Source organism: Mirounga leonina, unplaced genomic scaffold (genome assembly GCF_011800145.1).
Source record: "Mirounga leonina isolate KUSES-001 unplaced genomic scaffold, KU_Mleo_1.0 Mir_166, whole genome shotgun sequence".
In the NCBI taxonomy this organism is placed as follows: domain Eukaryota; kingdom Metazoa; phylum Chordata; class Mammalia; order Carnivora; family Phocidae; genus Mirounga; species Mirounga leonina.
The window spans coordinates 1,424,582-1,445,198 of record NW_023270418.1 but is presented as its reverse complement, the minus strand read 5'-3'; the positions used below and the strand labels follow the sequence as shown (position 1 = coordinate 1,445,198).

Genomic DNA, 20,617 nt, shown 5'->3' with positions numbered 1-20,617 from the left:
TTCAACTCATTATTTCTAATAATGTCTGTGAATTCTTTTGGATTATCTAAGTACATAATGTTATCTGTGAACAAAAACTGTAATTTTTTCCCCTTTCCAATCCTCTTGCTTCACTCTACCGGTCAGGGTCTACTGTGATGTTAAGTGCTGACAGGAATCACCTTTATCTGCCTCCTAATCTAAACAGGAAAGCATCTGACCATTTATCATTAAGTATGATGCTTTCTGGAGCACCCGACTGGCTCAGTGAGTGGAGCGTGCAACTCTTGATCTCGGGCTTGTGAGTTCAAGCCCTACGCTGGGTGTAGAGATTACTTAATAAAATAAATGATGCTTTCTATAGTTCCTACTTCTAGTATTTAAATATTTAAGACCTGCTGATTGCAGCCTTGTGAGAAAGTCCCAGTCAGAAGACCCAGCTAAGCCACATCGACTACTGCTTCACACAGAGAAAAAAATGTTTGTTGTTTTAAGCTGCTAAGTTTTGAGGATCATTTGTTACACAGCAATAGCTAATGGGTGTAGAAGGGATGCATAAGCCTTCCCTCGAAGTCCAACCCAAGGAGACTGTGGCCGAAAGGGTGTGGGTTTTAGAACCGGATATGGAGGTTTTGAAGTCATCCTGCCCTTTACCTGTGCTGATCCTATTTCCTCGAGAACATCAGAACAGACTGTGTAGCTATGGATAGAATATCTGACATGGGAAATCTCAGAAATTCAGGGTATCTAGCTGCCGAACCATTGCTCCAGCTCCCCTTCGTTCTTTCTGACCGGCCTTATAAACTGTTGAGCCTCTGGATTCTGTCTCCTTGGCTGAGCCACGGTGGTGCATGGTAGGAGCTGGGCCTCTCACATCACTGGCAGCCGAGTCCGCAGTGGAGGATCAATTTCACAACAAACCCACAGGCCTCACTTCAAGCCTTTTAAGTTTTTGTTGTTGCTGTTGAAAGTGAAGGCTAAGAGGTGATCTTCTCGCCCACTGTCCATGCCCTGCGATGGCCACCAGCTGCTATGTGGAGCGGGGCCCCTAAGATCAGAGGCAGCCCAGCAAGGCCAGCTTTGTATTTGGAAGCTGGGGCTGGACCTCCCAGCTACCACCCCTCTTAGCGGACAGGAGCCTCGGGAAGTGGTTTTCTCTGAGCCTGTTTTGTTCACTTGTAAAATAGAAGTCGCAAGATTTACCTCCTCAGGGTCCTTTTGCAGATTATACTGGAGCATTTGGGAAAGCAATTTGGCTATTAATAGGTATTTGATACATTAAAATAAAAAAACAAAACCTTTGTCCTGTGCCAAGGGGTCGATCGGCAGTCCACCTGGACACCGATAGAGGCTGCTGTTCCCAGCGTGAAGGGCCCAGAGCACCAGCATCGCCTGGGAGGAGGCTAGAAACCAGGAATCTCTGGCCACACCCTGGACCTACCCAGGCAGAATCTGCATGTCTGCAGGATCCCCAAGGATTCATAAAATTTGAGAGGAGTCCGAAGTTGTGCATTTCCAATAAGCTCCACACAAGTAGCAACATGTTAGAGGAGAAACGGAGAAGGGGAGGATGGATGTCGATGGTCTCGTGACAAAGGTAGGTTTGCTCGGCTTCAGGGCTCTCCCTGTTTGCTCTATCCAAGGAAGAATGGCTTGCTGTTGGCATGAAATTCAACTCCAACAAGGACTTGCTCGAGCACAGAAAAGCCAAACCACTAATCTGAATAAATAAGCATCAATTTTATTGAATCATGAATAATTTAAGACTGGTACAATCATCAGGTTTATTCTCTATGACGTGGGGCATGATCTCCAGTAGATCATTGGCAAATCCAAAAACCTCATGACAAATGAAAATTAAATAGGGAGGGTGGGAGGGAAGGAGGAAGGAAACATACCGTACACAAAATACTCAATTCCTAGTTTTCTCTTTAAAAATGGCTAGAAAAAATTCATCAAAATGCAGCACTTTAATCGATTATTTACAATTTCTATGTTACAATGAAAAAATGTACATCTTATAGGACATATTTCATAAACTGCTCCACTGGAAACAACTAGATTAAAACAGCAAACCTTCCATTTAATATCCACAAAGCTGGATTATTTTTTTTTCCTTTTGAAGTAGATTCGCCACAATCAAATTTGAGTACACAGAATTTCGAAGTTGAAGCATCGACAGTGAAATAAAAAATGTCCCCAAGACACAACAAAGGTCTAGGCAAGTCGCATTCCTTGTCCCACCCCTCCCCCACCCCCAAACTTAAATTAAAAGATATTCCCATCTCATTTATGGCCTGTATAATTCTTGGCAGTTTGGGAAGAAGACTTTTGGCTTCCATTGGTAACTCAACATAAATGTTGCATAGAATTTCATACATTTCAAAATTAGCCTAACTGTAGAAAAAGGCAAAATGGAAGCATTTCGGACAGAGCCCTAAATGAGTACAAAGTCACTTTGTCAAAGGTGAGTGACACTAAAGTAAAATATGACTGAAATAAGAAATGTGCACATCAGACAACCCTGCTTCCCGAAACTTTAGGAAGGACACGGAGTTGTGAATCACACAAGGGCTACACTACTTGAAATCACTGGTCACTAGTTAGGCAGTACCAGGGACCGAGGTCTTGGTTCTGAGCCTGGACCCAGTGGGAGGGAAGTCTGTAGGAGGGGAGACGACAGAAAAGGTGTCAATTAAAAAAAAAAGGGGGGGTTTCAAACAATATTGGCAGGTGTCTACTCACAAGGTGACTGGGAAAACTGCCCCCAAGGAGAAGTCCATTTTACCTCCTCCCAAATTCACAGTATGAGCGTGTAAGGTCATCGTTGGGAAACAGATTGAGAAGGACCAGTCTTCAGGTTTACCAGAAGGCTCAGGGTGTGGCCCGTGGTCACAGGCTAAGTTCATGGTTTAAAATTTTTATGAAAAAACAAAACAGAACAAGACACACTCACACATCCAGATGGCTAATGAAGGCTGCGCGCAAGAGAGTCTGAGTTTATGGAGATGAAAGCAAGGACAGCACGGAGAGCTTTTCCATTCACCAGCTAGTGGGACACATTTCTCCTTTTCCTCTAAGGAGGAAGAAAATGGTGTCATCCAATGTCATGCGAGCAGTTTCAGGTCAAGTTCTTGTGGTAGGTGAATGAAAAAAAAAATGTACAGAGATGCACCTTCAGAAATAGAAATGTGAAAGGTGGAATAAAAACCCTGATTGTTAACAGAGGCACCCCCACTGGGGTCCGATGAAGATTCTCTTTATAAAGCAGAAACAAACAACTTAAGAGTTTTAGCACTCTCTATAAAGGAAATACCAGTATGTTGAAGACACATCCTAGCAGGGTATGCATCAGCAATGCCTTGCGGACTTGCAGCAACTTTTGCCTTTTCCTGCATCAGACAGATCACTGTCCAGGCAGAGTGTTAGCTGGAGACTGATAAGAACCTAAAAAAAAAAAAAAAGCATCTTTTTTTTTTTTTCCTTTTTCCTTTTACCCATGGTCACGCATCCACACAAATGAGTCTTTTGGATGAGAAAAGTCACAGCAACTTGAGTCCTCCTAATGAGTAGATGACTTTTTAGCCCTCTTTGCTCTGATGGGGAAAATAAACAAAAAAACTAATGGACCCCAGGCAGGCACAACACTCGTAAATGAACACGGTTAGTACAAAACCAGTAAGGCATCGCTTTGGGAAGGTCAGCACCAAAGAGGTCAGGCAAGACTCGTCCGGACGGGGACCGGGCCTTCTGAAAGGGAGCGGACTCCGGCCCCTTGTGGAGTTGTGTCACGTTGGTTCTGAGGAAAGTGCAAGTCTTGTGCGAGGTGACCTCAGCACCCCACCTGAGGTTGGGGCTGGCACGCCTGAGGTGTTGATGTGCGTTCTGAAGCCTCGAGGACGAGAAGGAAAGGCAAGGTCCCCGCTCACCCGCGCGTGGAGGATGGGGTCCTGGTCCACTAGAAAGGACGCGACCCGCCCCGCCCCCCCCCCCCCCCCAAGCAGGGCGCGGCGAGGTGTAAAACCGTGAGGATGGACAACTGAACAACCAGAACTCAGCAGGACCAAACCGAAACTCAACTCCTGCGGTTCTTTCTTTCACCAAAGGACTGATTCTGACCAAAGGTGGGGGGGCGGGCGGGGTGGGGGGGGGAGAAAAAAATCTTCAAAATCAAAGAGTCAGAAAAGGGGGGAAACTCAACCTCATTTGCAAGGGGGTAACCAGTTCTCCAAACAGACCAATTCTCACTGTCCACAGTGTTTGCAGAAAGAAAAACCTGATTCATTGAGACAGGAGGGGGAAGCAGACACGGGCCGTCTGCATCGTGGCCACATCCGCTCGCGCACGTCCCACTCACGCTCCGGATCGACTGGAGGCTGACGGGTCTGGAAGGTGGGGCTGCACGGGCACAGGCAAAAATACCTCTCGGGTAAGGAGAGCACCACTTACGAAGCACAACAAAAGAGCGAGCGCGCTTCGCGTTTCCCTGCGGTGTCCCTGCGTCGCAGCTGCGCAGTCAGCCGAGCGGGACCCAGCGGCGCCCGCCCCGTTAGCACCAGCTGTCTGGGCGGCCGGCTGCGGGGAGGCGCGGGGGCGCGGAGGCAGGTGCGGGCTGCTGGCGGCAAGACCCAGGCCCAGGGGGGAGGCGGTGTTGCCCGCATTTCCAGCGTGGCCCCAGTCTCTTCCGCTCTGGGTAGCTCGCCGCAGGATGCTGTTTGGTTCCAGAAGCTTCCAAGCGCGTTCTGGGTTTGCTTTCTTTAGAACCTTTTCATTTCAACGGTGACGATCGTTTCCCGAGAAGTACCTTCAGTGTCTTAGGGAGGTCACGGCAACAAGGCAAACGATGATGAAAATAAACAAGAAGGTAGTGCAGGCAGGTCTCCCTGTGGAAGGGAACGGTGTGCCAAGGCGGCTGGCCTGGGAGGCCCGCACCCAGGTCGAGGCTGGAGGAGGAGGGGTCTGGGCATCCCTGCAGCTCTCGCGCCGCGGCCGGGGGGCTGGCTCAGGAAGGTGCGGGGCACGCAGGTGGGGCAGGGCAGGGAGGGGGGAGGCGGGCAGGCTCCACGGCTGGCCCCTGTCACAGAGTCGACTCCAGGGACGAGTCCAGGATGTCGTCGTGATGGCTGTTGCTGTTGGAGTCGCTGTCGTAGCTCTGGGGGCTGGAGTAGTTGGCCGCCTCCTGCAGCCTCATCAGCATGTTCATCTGGGGAGAGAGGAAGAGCGTGAGCGGCTTTCAGCCTGGCAGCCGTCCACCTCTGGCCTTTTCCAAGCTTGCGCTACGTCCTCCAGACGCACCCCGGGTTGCAGCCCACAGCGGAGGCCATAGACAAAACAAAAAAACAAAACAAGAAAACCAACTGTGGACTCCGGGCCAGGCTTCCAGGGTTCCAGTCCTGTCTCTACCACTTACGAGCCGCATAACCTTGGGTAAGTTACTTAACCTTTTTGGGTCTCAGCTTCTTCGTCGTCCACATGAGAACCATCGTACCTGTCCTACGACGTTGTGGGTATGGATTGAGTGAATATATGCCAAGCACAGAAAAAATAGGAAGTCTTCTAGGAATACAGAATTTATTCTTTATTTGCAAGTGACACAGATTACCCCTTACCCAAGCACAGCCTGCAGACGGCGTAGAGATGCCAGTCAAGCTGGCTCGGCCCCGCTGACATCTGAAGCACACGGCTCCCCCTTTGGGGAGCACCAAGCCCGCGGGTATGTCTGACTCTGGCCAGAGGGCAGCCTGGAGCCGGCTGTGCTCCCACTCCTGCCGAGGCCACCATGGGGAGGTAAAGGACAGCAGCAGTTACAAGCAGAGCCATGAAGCACAGAGGGGCCTGAATTCCAAGGCAGGAAACTCCGGGCAAATTACCCACCATACCTGAGCCCCCAGGTCCTCATGTGCAGAGCAGAGAGAACAAGAGCACCTGTATCTCACAGGGTTGAAGGAGGCGACGAAAGGACAGGATGTGCATTAGACCCTCAGAAGAGGGCTTGGCGTGTAGGAAGTGCTCAATAAATGAGATCTGCTATCATCATCATCATTTGACTTTAAGAGTTTAAAGAGTGTTCTGAGACCTTCCCAGTCTACAGTCTATTGGTTATTTGTCTGCGAGTGAAAGGGAGAACTAGGAACTAATTTTACTTGCAACTTTAAATTCTGTCTTTTATATTTTACATAGCAAGTAAGTTAGAAAGTAGGGTCTCTCTGAGCTGAGGCCAAGACATGATGCAGCTGGGCATGGAATCCAGCTGCTTCCTAGCCAGCTGCCCCTCGGGATGCCTTGTGGTCTCCTTGGGTGAGCCAGGGCGCAGAACCACCATCAGCCGTGCCTATTGGTGTAGCCATGACTGGGGAAGAGGTGGAGCTGAAGTACAAGGGGCAATCCTTGGCAGCCGCGATTATTCACTCATCAAACAGCCCCAGTGTATTTACAGTGTGTGTTCTCGAACAAAAATGAGTCAGTCCTGTTCTCCTGGAGGTCTCGGTCTCATGAGGGAGAGAGAGACCAGTTAACAAGAGACCTCGGGCCCTGGGGAGGGAGAAACACAAGTATCTATTTGATAGTGGGGGTACCTGAGCTGGCACAGCTCACTTCGGGGTACCTGGGGCTGGAGGGAGAGTTTTGTGTAACTATTCCAAGAGCTCCAGGTTTCACCTAAATGCCCTTATGTTTAGTCAGTGACACAAATACTCCCGGGTAAGAGAAGAGGGTCTGGAGATGAGGGAGCCATGCTTTCCTCTAGAGATCTCCTAAATTCTATTTTTATGTAAGGAAAGAGCTCATGAGCTTGCAACCACAGAAACATCTCCACGACTCTGGCTTTAGCCATAATTCATGTTAGACATGGCGTTTTCAAGTCTGGTCCTTTCTTCTGCAGAACCATTGTTGTAAACACTGTACATTAGGTTGTACATAGTAACATAACAACTCCCATTTAAAATACAGTTCCTATTTATAAGAAAGCTCAACAGGACCCCAGCTCCTTCCTGCCAGTGAGGAGGATGGCAGACAAGCCAAAGCAGCGATGATGATGATGATGATGATGATTTTTATCTAGCAAATCAATTAGTCATCAGGGAAAGAACAAGTCAGCTGTCTTTTAATTCTGCTGCATCCCTCATGAATATGTTCTTTCATTAAGTAATGCAAGTCATATTTTCTGCTGTGTTTTTCCTCTTGCCTTAGCTGCCAAGGGAGCTCAAGGGTAAATTGAAGGCATGATAATGGTCACTTAAGTATGGGAGGCTCTGGGGTATGTGCATCCACTTTCTTTAATAGAGCTTCTGATTTATTAGGTCTAATCTTGCAGTATAACTGTATATGGGTCTTGGGTAGGCAGAGAACACTATAATTATAGTGTTATCGTCCCTGGTCCAGGTTCTTCTCAAAGGGCCTTTATTTGCTTTCGCAATGGTGGGGGTAAATAAGAAGCTCAGGCAGTTACACAGACTTAACTCAGGTCGCTGGCCTTGGGACCCGTATTCAGGCTTCCCTGTCCTCTGAGAGTCCCTCGTGCCCTGAAACCTCTCCCTGCGTGTGCATCTGATCAGTCAGTTTGGGCTTCTGCTCCTTCACAATCTCCGCCTTTGCTCTGGCACTAGTGGGAGAGATGAATGGGGCAGGACAGTACGTGATAAAGTTGGTACTCTAATCAGAGGACAAAGAGTGGGACGGGGGCGTTTAGGTTGGGAAAAATCACATTCGTAACCTTTTATCTTATACCGGAACAAATTTCAGAGGGTTAAAGGCCATAGTGAAAAACTGACCCCATGGGAGATAACGCTGCCAAAGTGCGACTAACCTTGGGGTGGGTCCAGCCTTCCAAAGAGAGACCCTGGCTCAGTCACGTCTCTATTCCCAGCATGCCTTGCGTCATGCCCAATATACAGTAAGTGCTCAGTAAATGCTGAGCTGCTCTGAGAGCGGAGACTTACCAGTGGGTCTCCTTCAGCATCGCTGGGGGGCATCTGCTTGCTCGCAGACCCTTCCCGAGGCATGGAGTAGCCGTCGAAGCCGACATCCTCAGGCCGGAGCTGCAGCAGGGGAGGCCACTCGTGTTGCTGTGGGCTGGCTGCCCAGGGGTAGGTGTCCATCACCCACTTGGCGGGATCCTCCCAGGGGGCCCGCCTTCCATAGAGCTGAAAACAGGCAAAGAAGGAATAGTCTGGGACTGGCCCGAGACCTCCTCTGCAGCCCTGGTTGTGCAGCCTTCGGAAACCTCCTCAAGCCCAGCATCATGCCTTCCCTGATGGAGTAACTGCACTTCCAGAATTCTAAGGAAGGAAGCCACCCGAGGTACCCACAGCTTGATGTGCCAAGACTGAAGGCAACGTGACCTAAGGGTCAAAGGTGCTGGCTTTGGAGTCATCATCTGACCTGGGTCCCCATCTTCGCTCTGCCACGGTCTCACCGAGTCACCCTAAACTCTACGCTTTGCTGATCCAATCTGAAAAGTAGCCGCTTGCGGGGAGGGACCCCAACCGCATGATTTGAAGCATGTGCCAATTTCTGTGGGGTAAATACTCCTCCTATGGCCGATCTTAAACCACCAATATGGTAGCACTGAACTTGGGAGTTGGAAGGAGGTGCTGACCCTCGGCTCACATGAGTCGGCTCTAGTATCCCATGGGGTGAACCCCTGAAGATGACCTCCGACACCGATCGTGCGCCGGGCATCAACACCACAGTGGAGTGGTGCCCTGGTTCAATAAAACCCCATCTCCTGAAGCAGCTCAGACTCTCAGAGCCCCTCACAGCAGTGCTGGTCACCCTGTTAACCGAGGTTACACACGGGTATTGGAATTTTAAGTCTTTCAACTATTATCCTTCAAAACTGCCCGGAACAACTGACGGGAAACTATGTTATCACTTAATTTAAGGCCTTTTTTTAAGCCTTCACTATTTAATGATAAGATTATTACAGTGGATTTTACCAGCAATGTCAAGAAATCTATTCTCTCTTCCAAGGACAGAAACCGGGCCGCTGCCCGTCCCCAGGTGGGGCTCTGCATAGGATACAGTCTTCATCTTCATCATACCGTCTGCATCTTCTCTCTGTTAATGCCACCACGGCTGCCCCATCTTACAGCTGATGGTGGGTCAGCAGCGTTTTACAAATACTGCGCAGAACTGCCATGTGACTCCAAGGGGGAGCAGGACTGCCCGAGTCTCCCAGATGAGGGGGACAAGCCCAGGGAGGAGAGGCAGAAGAACAGGAACCCAAGTCTGTCCGCCTCCATGCACCACTGAGTCTGAGACGTGGAAGGTGTGCTTGCCCAGCACTGGGGAGTACCCCTTCGACAGGGGACCATGGGGTACACAGACCAAAGACTCCTGAACCACCACGTCTGCAGGGCAGCTCCCTCCGCCCTCCCACAACTCCTACAGGAGAGAGGGGAGAGAGGACTTGCTACCAGAACAGAGCTGAGCTCTGACTGACCAGATCACACCTATCCAGGTCCTAGGCTGCCCCAGCTGGAAGGAACTGGAGTCCCCTGGCCTTGTTTACTGGATGGGGTCGTTGGGGTCTAAACAGGAAGGCCAGCCGTGAAAGGTTATGGAGTGGAGCTGGATTCAAACCCGGGACCTCAGCTTCCTTGTCTGGGCCTTTCTTCCCCTCTCCGCCCCTCCTGACCGAGTCCACCTGGTATCAGCAAGAGACAAGAGCCATGACTCAGCCAAAACCAGAGTAGGGAGAGGCAGACCAGGCTATTCACCAGACAAGGGTGTGTCAGCTGGGTGATTCACGGGGGCCTACGGTACCTCTGACCTTGACGTCTGATTTGTCGGGGAAGCCACCCACCCTGCCCACATGGCCCAGGGGCTTACCTGTCCCTCCCCATTAGTAACTAGCTCTTCCTGTGCTCAAGACACGCACAGCCTCCTGTGACCTCACTGCTTTCTCAGACGCCTGCACCCCTCCCGTCTAGCACCCTGACCCTGTCTGTCGCTAAATCTTCCTTCACCTGGGGCAGCGGTGAGTCTTGGGCCTGAGGATTCAGTCTGGTGTTCTAAAGGCTGTTCCTGGTCCGAGCGAGAAGGGATGACGTGAAGGTGAGGGCATGTGCACGTGTGTGCAAGCCAGGGAGGGAGGGAGCACACAAGCATTTGGGGCATATTCAGAACTGAAGAAGGCTGCTCTCCATCAGAAACATTCCTGCAATTTTAGAAGCTTCTCCCTCCAGAGGGAGGTTTGGGCCACATTTCCCAAGCCAGGCCTCATGCGTGAGGCTGAACCAGGGCCTTACTTCCGGAGCCAGTCTGGAAGAGGAGAGGCTCAGGGCTGCAGAGCAAGAGGCTGGGATGTGGAGCTCATCCAGTCCTTAGACATAATATGGCCCAGAGGTTTTCAAATACTTGCTCTTCCCCTGACCCTACCACTGAATAGCCTGAGGACCTTCTGGGCTCCACAGAAGCCAGCCGGAGAAAATACTCTTCTAGTCTAAGCTGCTCAGATCACAGACAGGGAACCTACAGACAGGAGACTTGCCCAGGGTCTCAGAGCAGGTTGGGTCATCCGATAAATGGCCCAACGCTCTTCCCCGCCCACCAGGAGAACACAGGTCCTTTGAGTTGCTCTATAGACTTCAGACACTTTGGCAAATGTTTACAATGATGGCTCCAGAGGGGAGCAGGACTGGGAACTGAGTCATAAGATAAATGTACATTGGGCGCTTGTGAACGTCATCTGCAAGAACAGAAAATATTTTTACAAGCTTCCGCGCTTGCCACTAGACATGTTCAAGACCAGGTGATGAATGGTTGGGTCAGGACTATGGCAGGCAAAGGAATTACCATAAAAGCTCCTCGGCCCCACTGCAGCAGAGCCCTGAGGCAGCTCTGGGAAGCAGCAGAGACAGCTGGACAGAGAGACAGGCAGACGGGACATTCACCTTCCCCTGTGGCTCAGGAGCTGTGGGCTGAGCCAACAGGAACGAATACCGGGGCCTCTGTGAGCCTCCTGACTCCACAGAATGTGCGGAGCCGCCGGGAGGCCATGCTTGCCTGCTCTGAACCACAGTCCCCTCACGGCCACTCGCTCCCCTCACAGGGTCCCGTAAGGAGTGGCCTCACACAGCATCCAGCACACAGTTAGCAGGGACTCAGGGTAACACAGGGGGAGTGGGGAATCGAACTTTTTTTTTTCTTTTTTTTAAACAGAGGAATCCTTTTGTTAAATGAGATCTTCTGTAGAAAACCACCCTATGAAACACAATACTTCGTTCCCTGAACCACCTGAGGCTTCTGGAAGTTAGGGGGTCCTGAGGACAGCTTGAAAATCCCAGAAGTAACGGAGGGGTCAGCCAGACCTGGCCCCAATGCTGGCTCATCACACCCCAGTGAGTGACCTTGGGTAACAGTAAAAACTCTTGTGAGCCTGGTTTCCTCATTTATGAGGTACTCTTTGAGCTGTTAGAACTAAAAGAGATCGTGCACATCAGGCCCCTCACAGGGCCCAGCAAGTAGCAGACCCTCAATCAACGTCAGCAGACTTTCCTTCAAAACCAGGGGCCTGAAGAACACACCAGGTTTCCTCAGGAATCAGTAGATTCTGGGGGTTTTCCTGGGCTCCTCAGGATGATGAGGTCACAGGTTTGGGGCAAGGTGGCTCACTTTTGAGCAACTTGGTAAAATGCTAATTCTGCTGCCTCCCCACCCCCACTTGCTCCCACACTCTTGAAGGATGGTCTTTCAAATGACCTCACAGCGCAGGGAAGCAATGACTTATTTTTGCTTCACGCTGAACTGGTAAGTCCCATGAGATGGTGGTATGTCTCTGTTCCCTGCCCCAGACGGAACGTTCTATAGCCATCCCCAAATCCTTTCAACCCGTGGCCTCCGTGCTCTTGGTGGGAAAGAGCCCCAGGAAGGGCATTTGGACTCCACCTTTATGGCCGTGCCCAGAAGGCTTTCTTTGAAATTCAAGTCGAAAGGAGCAGGGTCCTGGCATGTCCATCCTGGGTGAGGACCAACGGGGCCAGCTGATGTGTAGTTCAAGGCTGGAGTACTCCTTGTGTCTCCCCACTCATGGTTTGTGCTTCACTGCGCAAGGGAGGCCAGCCCTTAACCAACAGAGCCCATGGGTTCTTCCAAGCACGCCCTGAGGTCACTGCCTATCCCTCATCACAAAATACATTTGGAGCAAAGAAGCAGCAGATGAACAAGTGAGAGGCGAGGCAGAAATAAGAGGAAATGGCGCACTTCCTCTAATTCCCTTACTTCTTTTGAGCAGCATGGGGGTCCCCCGGAGGTGCCGGGCATAGCACAGCCCCAGGAAAGCCACTGAAGGAGAACGGAGGAGGGGGCTTCTGAAATGAAACCGACTTCAAGAATCCAGCATGTGGGAGATGCCTCCACTGGCCCAAGAAAACAGGAATGACTGCACAGCTCCTTGGGTTTGCAGCACGGACAGATCATCTGATTAAAGACTAAACTAGGGTCCGCTGACCCAGGTCAGTGAATTTATCTACCTAGGGAGATCCTACTGCAAAGATCTGAAATCCCTCACACCTTGCTTTACGAAAGCCACGTGACACAGGAGAAAGGCTGCCGTCAGTGACCGGTCTTTGCGTGTGACTAACCAATGATTTGGGGCTGACCAAGGGACTGCCTATCTGCTTGCTAGTCTGCCTTCAGGTGCACCTCGATTGCCCCAAGGCGGCCTGCATTTGTGGGACAGCCGTGCTCCAGCTCGGTGAGGCAGGAGCTGCAAGAGGCACGGTACGTTCCTTTCCCAGTTCTTGCCGTCCCGGCAGCCTCTGAAACCACAGGCTGCTGCACGGCACCAAGCGGCTACACATCCACCAGGGGCAGCGACACACACACTGCGGCCCCGAACGGGCTGTACCCCATACACACACGTGGGTGTGCCCCCTCCCGTGCCCTCCACCGGCCCACAGCAGCCTCCTGGGTCTCTAGCTGCCCAGCGTGGAGGAAGCCAAGGAGCCCTTGGGAACCCGGCTGGTTCCTGGACTCTTCAGCTGTGCCTGATGCCTGCTCATTACTCAGTGTACGTGCTGCAAGCCTAGAAACTTCTACAGCCGCCTCCAGACTCAACCGTGTCACTGGTGCAAGCTCCAATTTAATGCTAAGCCCGCCCTAGCACTCAAGGCTGGGCTGAATGAGAAGTGAAGGATGCTGCCTTCCAGCCCCTGCAGCGTAGGGGCTTGCAGCCCCGGGGGCCCCAGGGTCGTGGGGGGAGGCAGAGTGGGCGGGTGAGGGTATCTGGGTGGCAGGTAGTGAGTGCTATGGGGCCGAGGCCTCAGAACCTGGAATTCGAGTTAGGGGACTGGACTCCAATCTCAGCTTCTTCAAGTGTCCTTTTTATGACCTTGGGCAACCCACTTACTCTCTCTGAGCCTTAATTTTCCCCTCCTGAAAAATGGAGACCAAAAAAAAAAAAAAAACCACCTCTGCTCAAGTCCCAGGACTAAAGCAGGCTTGAGTCAAAGAGCAGAGAGGAGACTACTTCGCAAACTGCACGCTTCCATTTCTTGTGCGCTCGCTGTGCTGGGCGCTTTATGGCCATGACTGCATTTAACCCTTGCAGTAACTGCTTGTGGTAGAGGATGGTCATTCTCCTCTTCTATCAGCCAGGGCACTAGGGCACAGAGAGGCTGAACAACTTGCCTGGGGTCACACATGAACAGTGGCGGAGCCAAGATATGCAGCTAAGTCGTCCTACTCTGTGCCAGACTGATGGCCTCCCCCATGAGGGGCTGTCACCCCATGTCAGTCAGACGTCTAAAGGAGGAGATACAGACAACTCATCGGGTCACCAGAACAGTTCCCCCGTCCCGCCCCCAATTCTGAGGAGGCCTGTGGCAAGCACGCTCCTCACCTGGAGTCCTTCTCTGACGGCTTCCAGGAGATAGGGGATAATCGAGTAGTTCCACAAGTCGGTGAACCACACCCTGGAGCCATCCACATCGATGGGGCATGACAGGAAGAGCCGGGGGCCTGGGGACCACAGGGAAAGTCCATCAGAGCTGAAACTGGGGGGTTAAGAGAAGCCACGGTCTGAACAAACCCCACAGGAGGGACCCTGTGATTTTCTGAATGACAGCAGAAGTACCGCTTCCCTGGGATCTCTCTCCCCTCCCAGGAAGTCACCCAAAAGAGAGGAGAGGCTTTATGGAGAGAGATGTTCACTGCAGTAGGATGAACCCTGACCGCTGGAAACAGAAGTGCACTCAGTGTCCGAGAAGAGAAATGGTTACGCAAACGATGGTACAGCCACTTTGATTACTCTGCAGCCTTTGGGAAGGACTGTGAAAATGGAGTAGCAACACAGATGCTCAGGGGACAATGTGAAATAAAAAAAATGAGCATCCTGTGTGCACGCTGTATTTGCAACTACACAAACCTACATGTCTGGACAAGGACAGAAAACAGAAGTTCAAATTAACATTCTGTTAAGATGGTGGGATGATCAGCAGTCTTTTTTTCTCTGAACCCTAAGCTTTGGGAACGTTGATAGCATTTTATTTTTAAAGCGGAGCCAATGTGGCCAGATGGCTTGCGCTTAGGGGAGCCCTGCGCTGGGGGCTCTTCACAGAGCCGGCAGTTTTTGCATCAGCCTGGGCTGGATGCATCGCTCTGCAGCTGATCAGCCCTGGTCCGCTGTGCAAAGATGAGGACAAGGACACAGCACCAGATGCAGATGACTGGCAGTCCGGGGGTCTGCCCTGGGCTGTGATGGTCCCTCTGTCCCCTTCTCACCCGTGTGGACAGTGCAGCATCCAGCTGACTTGTGCCTGCCAGGTGCTGTCCCGGCCAGGGCCCCAAGGACACGCGTCTGAGGCGGCCAGAACTCCAGGAGCAGTGCCTGTCCCCTGCCTGGCCTCCCACCTACCTATGGTGACGTCTGAGGAGCTGTGAGCCTCCAGGAAGCGGTTGAGGTGATGCCAGACCTTGGGAATCCAGTCGATGATTTTTACCAGCTCCACATTCCGCACTCGCCCACTGATCTCTGTTTCCATGAGCTTCCGCCTTAGGAACCGGCCGAGAAAGCCCTTCACGGGCTCTGTGTGGTTGGCACAAAGCACCCACCTGGAGGAGAGTCAGCAATACTTTTCGGTGATGATGACAGATAAAAACGATGCCAGCCTCCCCAGTCAAAGCTCATTAGATCTGGAGTTACTAGGACAGGCCCTATAGTGCACCCAATTCGTTGTGGCGGCCCTGTGACAGAGCTACGACAGCCATCCCCATTTCACAGATGGGAATGCTGAGGCACAGACAGGTTGTACAACTTATCCAAGATCAAACAGCTCTTTAATATAGAAGGGCTAAATCAGGACGAGGATGGTCCATCTCCAGAGTCTGAGCTCTAACCACTGGGCCTGCTGCCTCTTGTGCCATAAGTCAGGCTGTGGCTGGCCTCTGGAGCTGTAACAAAGACTAAGACGCAGGCCCTGTTCCCCAGAAGCACACGGTCTAGTGGAGGAAGTAGATAAGCAAACAGAGGAATGAGATGTGACAAACCCCAGGGAATCAAAGAAGCCTCCCAGAGGACGAGATGTCTGAGACCAGGAGGGGGCTGGGGTCAGGGTGGAGACCAGGCTGCCGCATCTGCAAAGGCGCATGGGGTGGTCGGGGAACCTGCCAGAGATTCAGTGTGACCAGTGTAATTCAGTGTTCGGACCTGCCAACCTACAGAGTCTGATTCCATTGTGGAGGCCATGGGGAGCCCCTGAAGGAGTTTAAGCATGAGGGTTTTCTGGTCAGATCTGAATTCTAGAACGCTCACTCAGCTGCCACTGGCACAGCAGATGGCCTTCAGGGAGCCGAGCTGCGGGCAGGCGCTGTGGTTGCAGTGACGGTGTGCTGGGAGCCGTGGGGGGGGGGGGGGGGGGGGGGGGGGGGGGGGGGGGGGCAGGAGGAGAAAGCACGGACGAGACAGGACAGCCTGGATGCAGAGGCGGCCATGATCTCGGGCCTGGGGGAGTCGCCATTTCTGATGATCACAGTTCGGGTCTGCTCTCAATAGATTTCCCTCAGAGATGTCTGCAGATGGCCAGTGGAAGAGCGCCAGGGACCTACCCCAGAGTGGCTTCTCAGCCGCATCCCAGGGCCTGGGGGGCGGTGGGGGGGGGGTTGCAGTCACCTGGGAGGTGGCGCAGGGCAGAGGACATCCAGCCATGGCAAGGCCAGCAGCAACGGGACCTTGCACGACCGAGCTGGACAGTGCCTCCCACATCCCAGCAGTGACCGCACCCCGGTACAGGGCCAGGGCAGAGGGACTCCCAGCAGCTGGAGTGCAAAGGCCCACAGCTCTGAGGGGACACTCATAAGCAAGAGCTTGCACTGCTCATGATCATCACTTGGGGCGGAGAGATGCATCACCGGGGACGTGAGGGGGATGGGCAAGCCCAGAGCCGCGGCCCTGACACGGCTACCCCAGGGCGGAGACTCAGGGAGACCTGGGCTTCCGTCTCAGCTCTGCCACCGACCGGCCAGGTGACCCCGCGTGAATCAGTTCTCTCAGCCTCCCCGCCCCCAGTTGCAAGATAAAGCTAGCTAACTCCTTGAGGCTGTCGTGGGAGTGAAATGAGTTACGCCGGGGCAAACGCTCAGCACGACGGCCAACATGGGCGCCCGAACAGCCGTGCCTTACCTGAAGTTGTGATGAAGCTGCAGATTGGGAGTAGATGAGGTAGCCTGGTTCATTGTGCCGATTATGTAAGGGCTGTGGGGACAGGAAGGAAGAGAAGGCCCTGTGAGTCAAAGGCAAGCCAGGGAAGGTGCTCACGGAAGCCCGTGGCACCGGCAGGTGCAGGCAGATGGCTGCTTGCCTCCCCCGCCCCCCACGCGGAGCCCGGGCTGTTTGGGCACTGTGCCCGTGCAGCACACATCCCGTGGCCACCGTCCTCTGGGGGCCATGGGGTTGGGAGCTGCCCTTTACCATTTATGGTCCTTGCAGTTGAGCAGCCCATTGAAGATCTCGCCCAGGGAGCTGACGTGATGCAGGTTGTCGAGGATGATGACGAGGGGCATGTCCACAGCGTTGTTCTCGCTGGTGCACTGGTCAGCAAGGTTGGACAGGTACTGGCGCAATTCCTGGGGAGGCCGGGGGAAGAATAAGTGGGTGAATGCACCCCAATAAAGATGCACATGCTCAGAGCCTTCACTTTGCCCAGGTCAACACAGGCGGAAAGGCCTTTCAGTAGGCCATGTGGTGAATCTGTATTGAGTGCCCATCTGCTACACAACATCATCCGGAGGGGGTCAGGAGATGTAGGGTGGGCAGGGGGTGAGGAAGGCCTGGGTCCTGCCTCTTGGAAGGCACTAGGTAACAGAAAACCTGCCTGGGGCAGGAGCACGGCACTGTGGGGTGCTGAGGCATCGTTCTGCATCCCTGTTCTAATCACTTGTCTACAAGTGCTGTCATTTTTCTTGATATTGCTTATTATGCCCACCTTGCAGTAAGCTCCCAAGGGCGGGTGCCTTATACACCTCTGTACTTCCGCAGCACCTGCGTGAGAGCCACTTATACAGAAGCCCTCGATGAATCGACACAGCAAAGGACCGCCCCCCGCCCCCCACCCCTGCACAGGCTTGCACCGCTCATCAGTGCCATCACAGCCAGCCAACAGTGCAGGGCAGAGGGGTCAGCATGCAGAGGGGGCCCTGGAAGGTCTGGACTGAATTGTGGAGAAGAGGTCGGGGATTGGCTTATGTTGGAACTAGGATGCAGCCCAGCCCGGCTGGGGTGAGGGATGTGTGTCAGAAGACGAGGGATAATGGTGCCAAAGAGGAAAGGCCGAAACGGTGAGCGGAGGACCGGCCAGGGACCACAATGCCTGCCTGCTAGTGTTACCATCATAGCAATGGTGGTCAGGGACTTAGAGCTTCACACACACAATCTCTGTAGCCCTATGGGAACCTTCTTGGGTGGGCACTGGGATTATCTCCGTTTTACCAATGAGGAGGCTAGGGCACATCAAAATCAGGTGCCTGGCTCCAGACTCGGGGACTGCCGCAGTGCGGGTTCTTTATCACATCAGACGGTCCTAGGCGCTAGCCTGAGAGCTCACAGGGTGATGCTCCCTCCACCTCCTACAAACACATACACGGGCCTCCCTCTTGAGTCAAAGTGTGGCTTGCTAACATCAGAAAAAGCCCCATTTTTAAGTTACTAGTAATTTCTTTTTCCTTTAGCCCCTTCCCACCAGGGATTCGTGGTCTCAGGCACCTGAGAAGGACAGAGTTTCCAGAGCCTTCCTTCCCCTGCTGAGGCTTGTGGGGTATGGTTGGTGAGCTGTACTCTGCAGAGGGTGCTGGTCAAGGGGAACGTGAGAGGGGGATGAAATCTAGCCTGGGCTCGATCCCCAGCCACATGCCTAGGGTCCTTCTCTCACTGGTCCTGGAAGAGGGTGCCTTCCCTTAGTAGGCTCACACACAGAGACTCTGGGTATTGGCACCCTGACGACTTCTCTCTAGTTCTAGCCCAACATCAAAATCACCCAGCTAACTGAATGGCGCAGATTTCGGCCTGCCAAACTTACTGAAAGCCGTCATCTGGGAATGAGATCCAGGAATCTGTATCTTTGAGCATGCCAGGTGATTCATAAGGCAGAAGAGTCATTTCCCAATCGCTTCTGACTCACCAGTCCCCTTGCTCAGGGCCAGCCCGAGCGAATCACCCATCACCTCCCACTGCGTGAACAGTGAACAGGTTTGAGAAACCACTTCACAATCTTCGCCCGGGACCAGGTCCAGACGTCTCCATCAGTCCCCATGAAGCAGGACTGAGCCTGTTTGCTGGCTCTGGAGTCCAAGACGCTGACTTAAGCCCTAGTCCACTGCTCTGTACCATCCAAGGGCTCCTAGGCACATGGCCACCTGCCTCGAGCCTCAGGTCCCTTCTCTGTGACAGGAGAGTAGCCACGACCTCTCTCTTGAGGGTACTATCGTGAGGTGGCCAGTTTGTTGGTCATGGGCAAGCAGTCTGTGATGTGAGCTGATATTATGAGTGTCAGCACTGTTCCTCAAGAGGACGTTTGATTTGGGAGAAAAAGAGCAGCAAGTAGGCACACGACAAATTCTTGGTAAACTAAAATGGATGCTTCTGGGGTGATCCTAAAGGACTCCTAGCACTGAGCATCACAGCCAGCTCAGAGCGGGCAATGAGAAATGAACCAGCTCGCCTAACAGATGGCACTCCTCTGCCATCCAGTGAGTTCCTCACTGGAAGTTTTGGGTTCAAGCCTTCCCTTCTGCTACCCCATCCTGACTTCCGCCACCAGGCTTTCACAAGCCCAAGGGAGAACACCCGGGCAACACTGCTTTCCCATTAGGGCGGTGGTGGCCTCGACAGTCCTGAAAGGGCCACACAGCACCCCCTGGCTGGGTGGCAGTCTCCAAATGACCTCCTCACCTTGCTGGACTTGTGGTCCACGTTGAAGGTGGCGATGACACCATCCGTCAGCTCCCGTCCCTCCCGCAGCACCAAGTACTCGGACAGCCGGTTGGCCAAGTAGGTTTTCCCGGTGCCGCTGGGGCCGGAGAGGATGATCCGCCGGTGCTCCACCAGCAGGGAAACGTAGCGCTGCAGGATGGGCTTGGGGATCAGGGACTCGAACACCAGGGAGTCCAGGCTGTTCTCCGCGAGCCCTGTGTTGGGAGAGGGACAGGAAGGGTCTGAAGCCCTGTGGAATGGGTCTGCGCTTGTCACCTGGGTCTGCCTGGCTCTTTCCACGGCGGCCACTCATCTGAGACGGCTGCCCACCCGGGTACACGGGAGGCTGAGCGCAGGCAGCCACTGCAGCCTGCTCACGAGCATGGTGTGGTCTAGCACCTGGCTCGGCCGGCTCGCCCAGACTCAGACTCCACTCTAACACCCAGACCCGAGGGCCCTGTCTGTCCTCTGCAGAGTTCTTAAGACTCGGCTCTGCTTGTCTGTCTGGATTTGCCGTGCTGCTGGTGTCTGCCCAGCCCAAACCTGAGTCTCCCGTGTCTGCCAAGACCCTGGGGTTGCCTGTCACCCTGTTGTCTCTTGTGCCCTGTGCCACCGCTGCCCACACTCAGATATGCCACAGAGGTGGCCACGCTTTCATCCTGAAAGCAAAGAAATGCCATTTGATTCAGGTATGTGATGACTGGTAGGCGAAAGCTGAGATGCTACCCACCCAGACCTCTGAGCCTCAACAATGTCAAGAGGAAACTTATCTTTCCTCTTTCCTACGTGGGACAGCTCCACCCATCAGGGCTGTTGGGTTGTTTTTTTTTTTTTTAAGATTTTATTTATTTATTTGAGAGCGCGAGAGCAAGAGAGAAAGCATGAGCAGAGGGGAGGAGCAGAGAGAGAAGCAAACTCCCCGCTGAGCAGGGAGCAAGACACAGGGCTTGATCCCAGGATCCCGGGATCATGATCTGAGCTCAAGGCAGCCACTTAACTGACTGAGCCACCCAGGCGCCCCAGGGCCGTTGGCTATCTACTTTTATTTTTAAAGATTTATTTATTCATTTGTAGTGAGAGAGAGAAAGAGAGAGTGTGTAGGAGCAGGGGGAAAGGCAGAGGGAGAGAGGCAGACTCCCCACTGAGGGTGGAGCCTGACGTGAGGCTCAACCCCGAGACCCTGAAATCATGGCCTGAGTCAAAATCAAGACTCAGATGCTTAACCTACTGAGC

General features: G+C 53.0%; 1 protein-coding gene across 4 annotated transcripts in view; it reads right to left on the bottom strand.

The window, feature by feature from the left end:
- Positions 1-1,698: 1,698 nt before the first annotated feature.
- The window catches only part of NAV2 (neuron navigator 2), a 392,023-nt gene continuing 373,104 nt past the window's right edge, over positions 1,699-20,617 (bottom strand). For all 4 annotated transcript variants that reach the window (XM_035012444.1, XM_035012441.1, XM_035012442.1 and 1 more), the window contains 7 exons: positions 19,364-19,599; positions 16,889-17,043; positions 16,601-16,672; positions 14,837-15,033; positions 13,823-13,941; positions 7,917-8,120; positions 1,699-5,182 (listed from right to left, as the gene is read on the bottom strand). In XM_035012444.1, the coding sequence (XP_034868335.1) occupies positions 5,057-5,182; positions 7,917-8,120; positions 13,823-13,941; positions 14,837-15,033; positions 16,601-16,672; positions 16,889-17,043; positions 19,364-19,599 (1,109 nt within the window). In that variant the 3' untranslated portion in view covers positions 1,699-5,056. The remainder of the gene's footprint in view (positions 5,183-7,916; positions 8,121-13,822; positions 13,942-14,836; positions 15,034-16,600; positions 16,673-16,888; positions 17,044-19,363; positions 19,600-20,617) is intronic.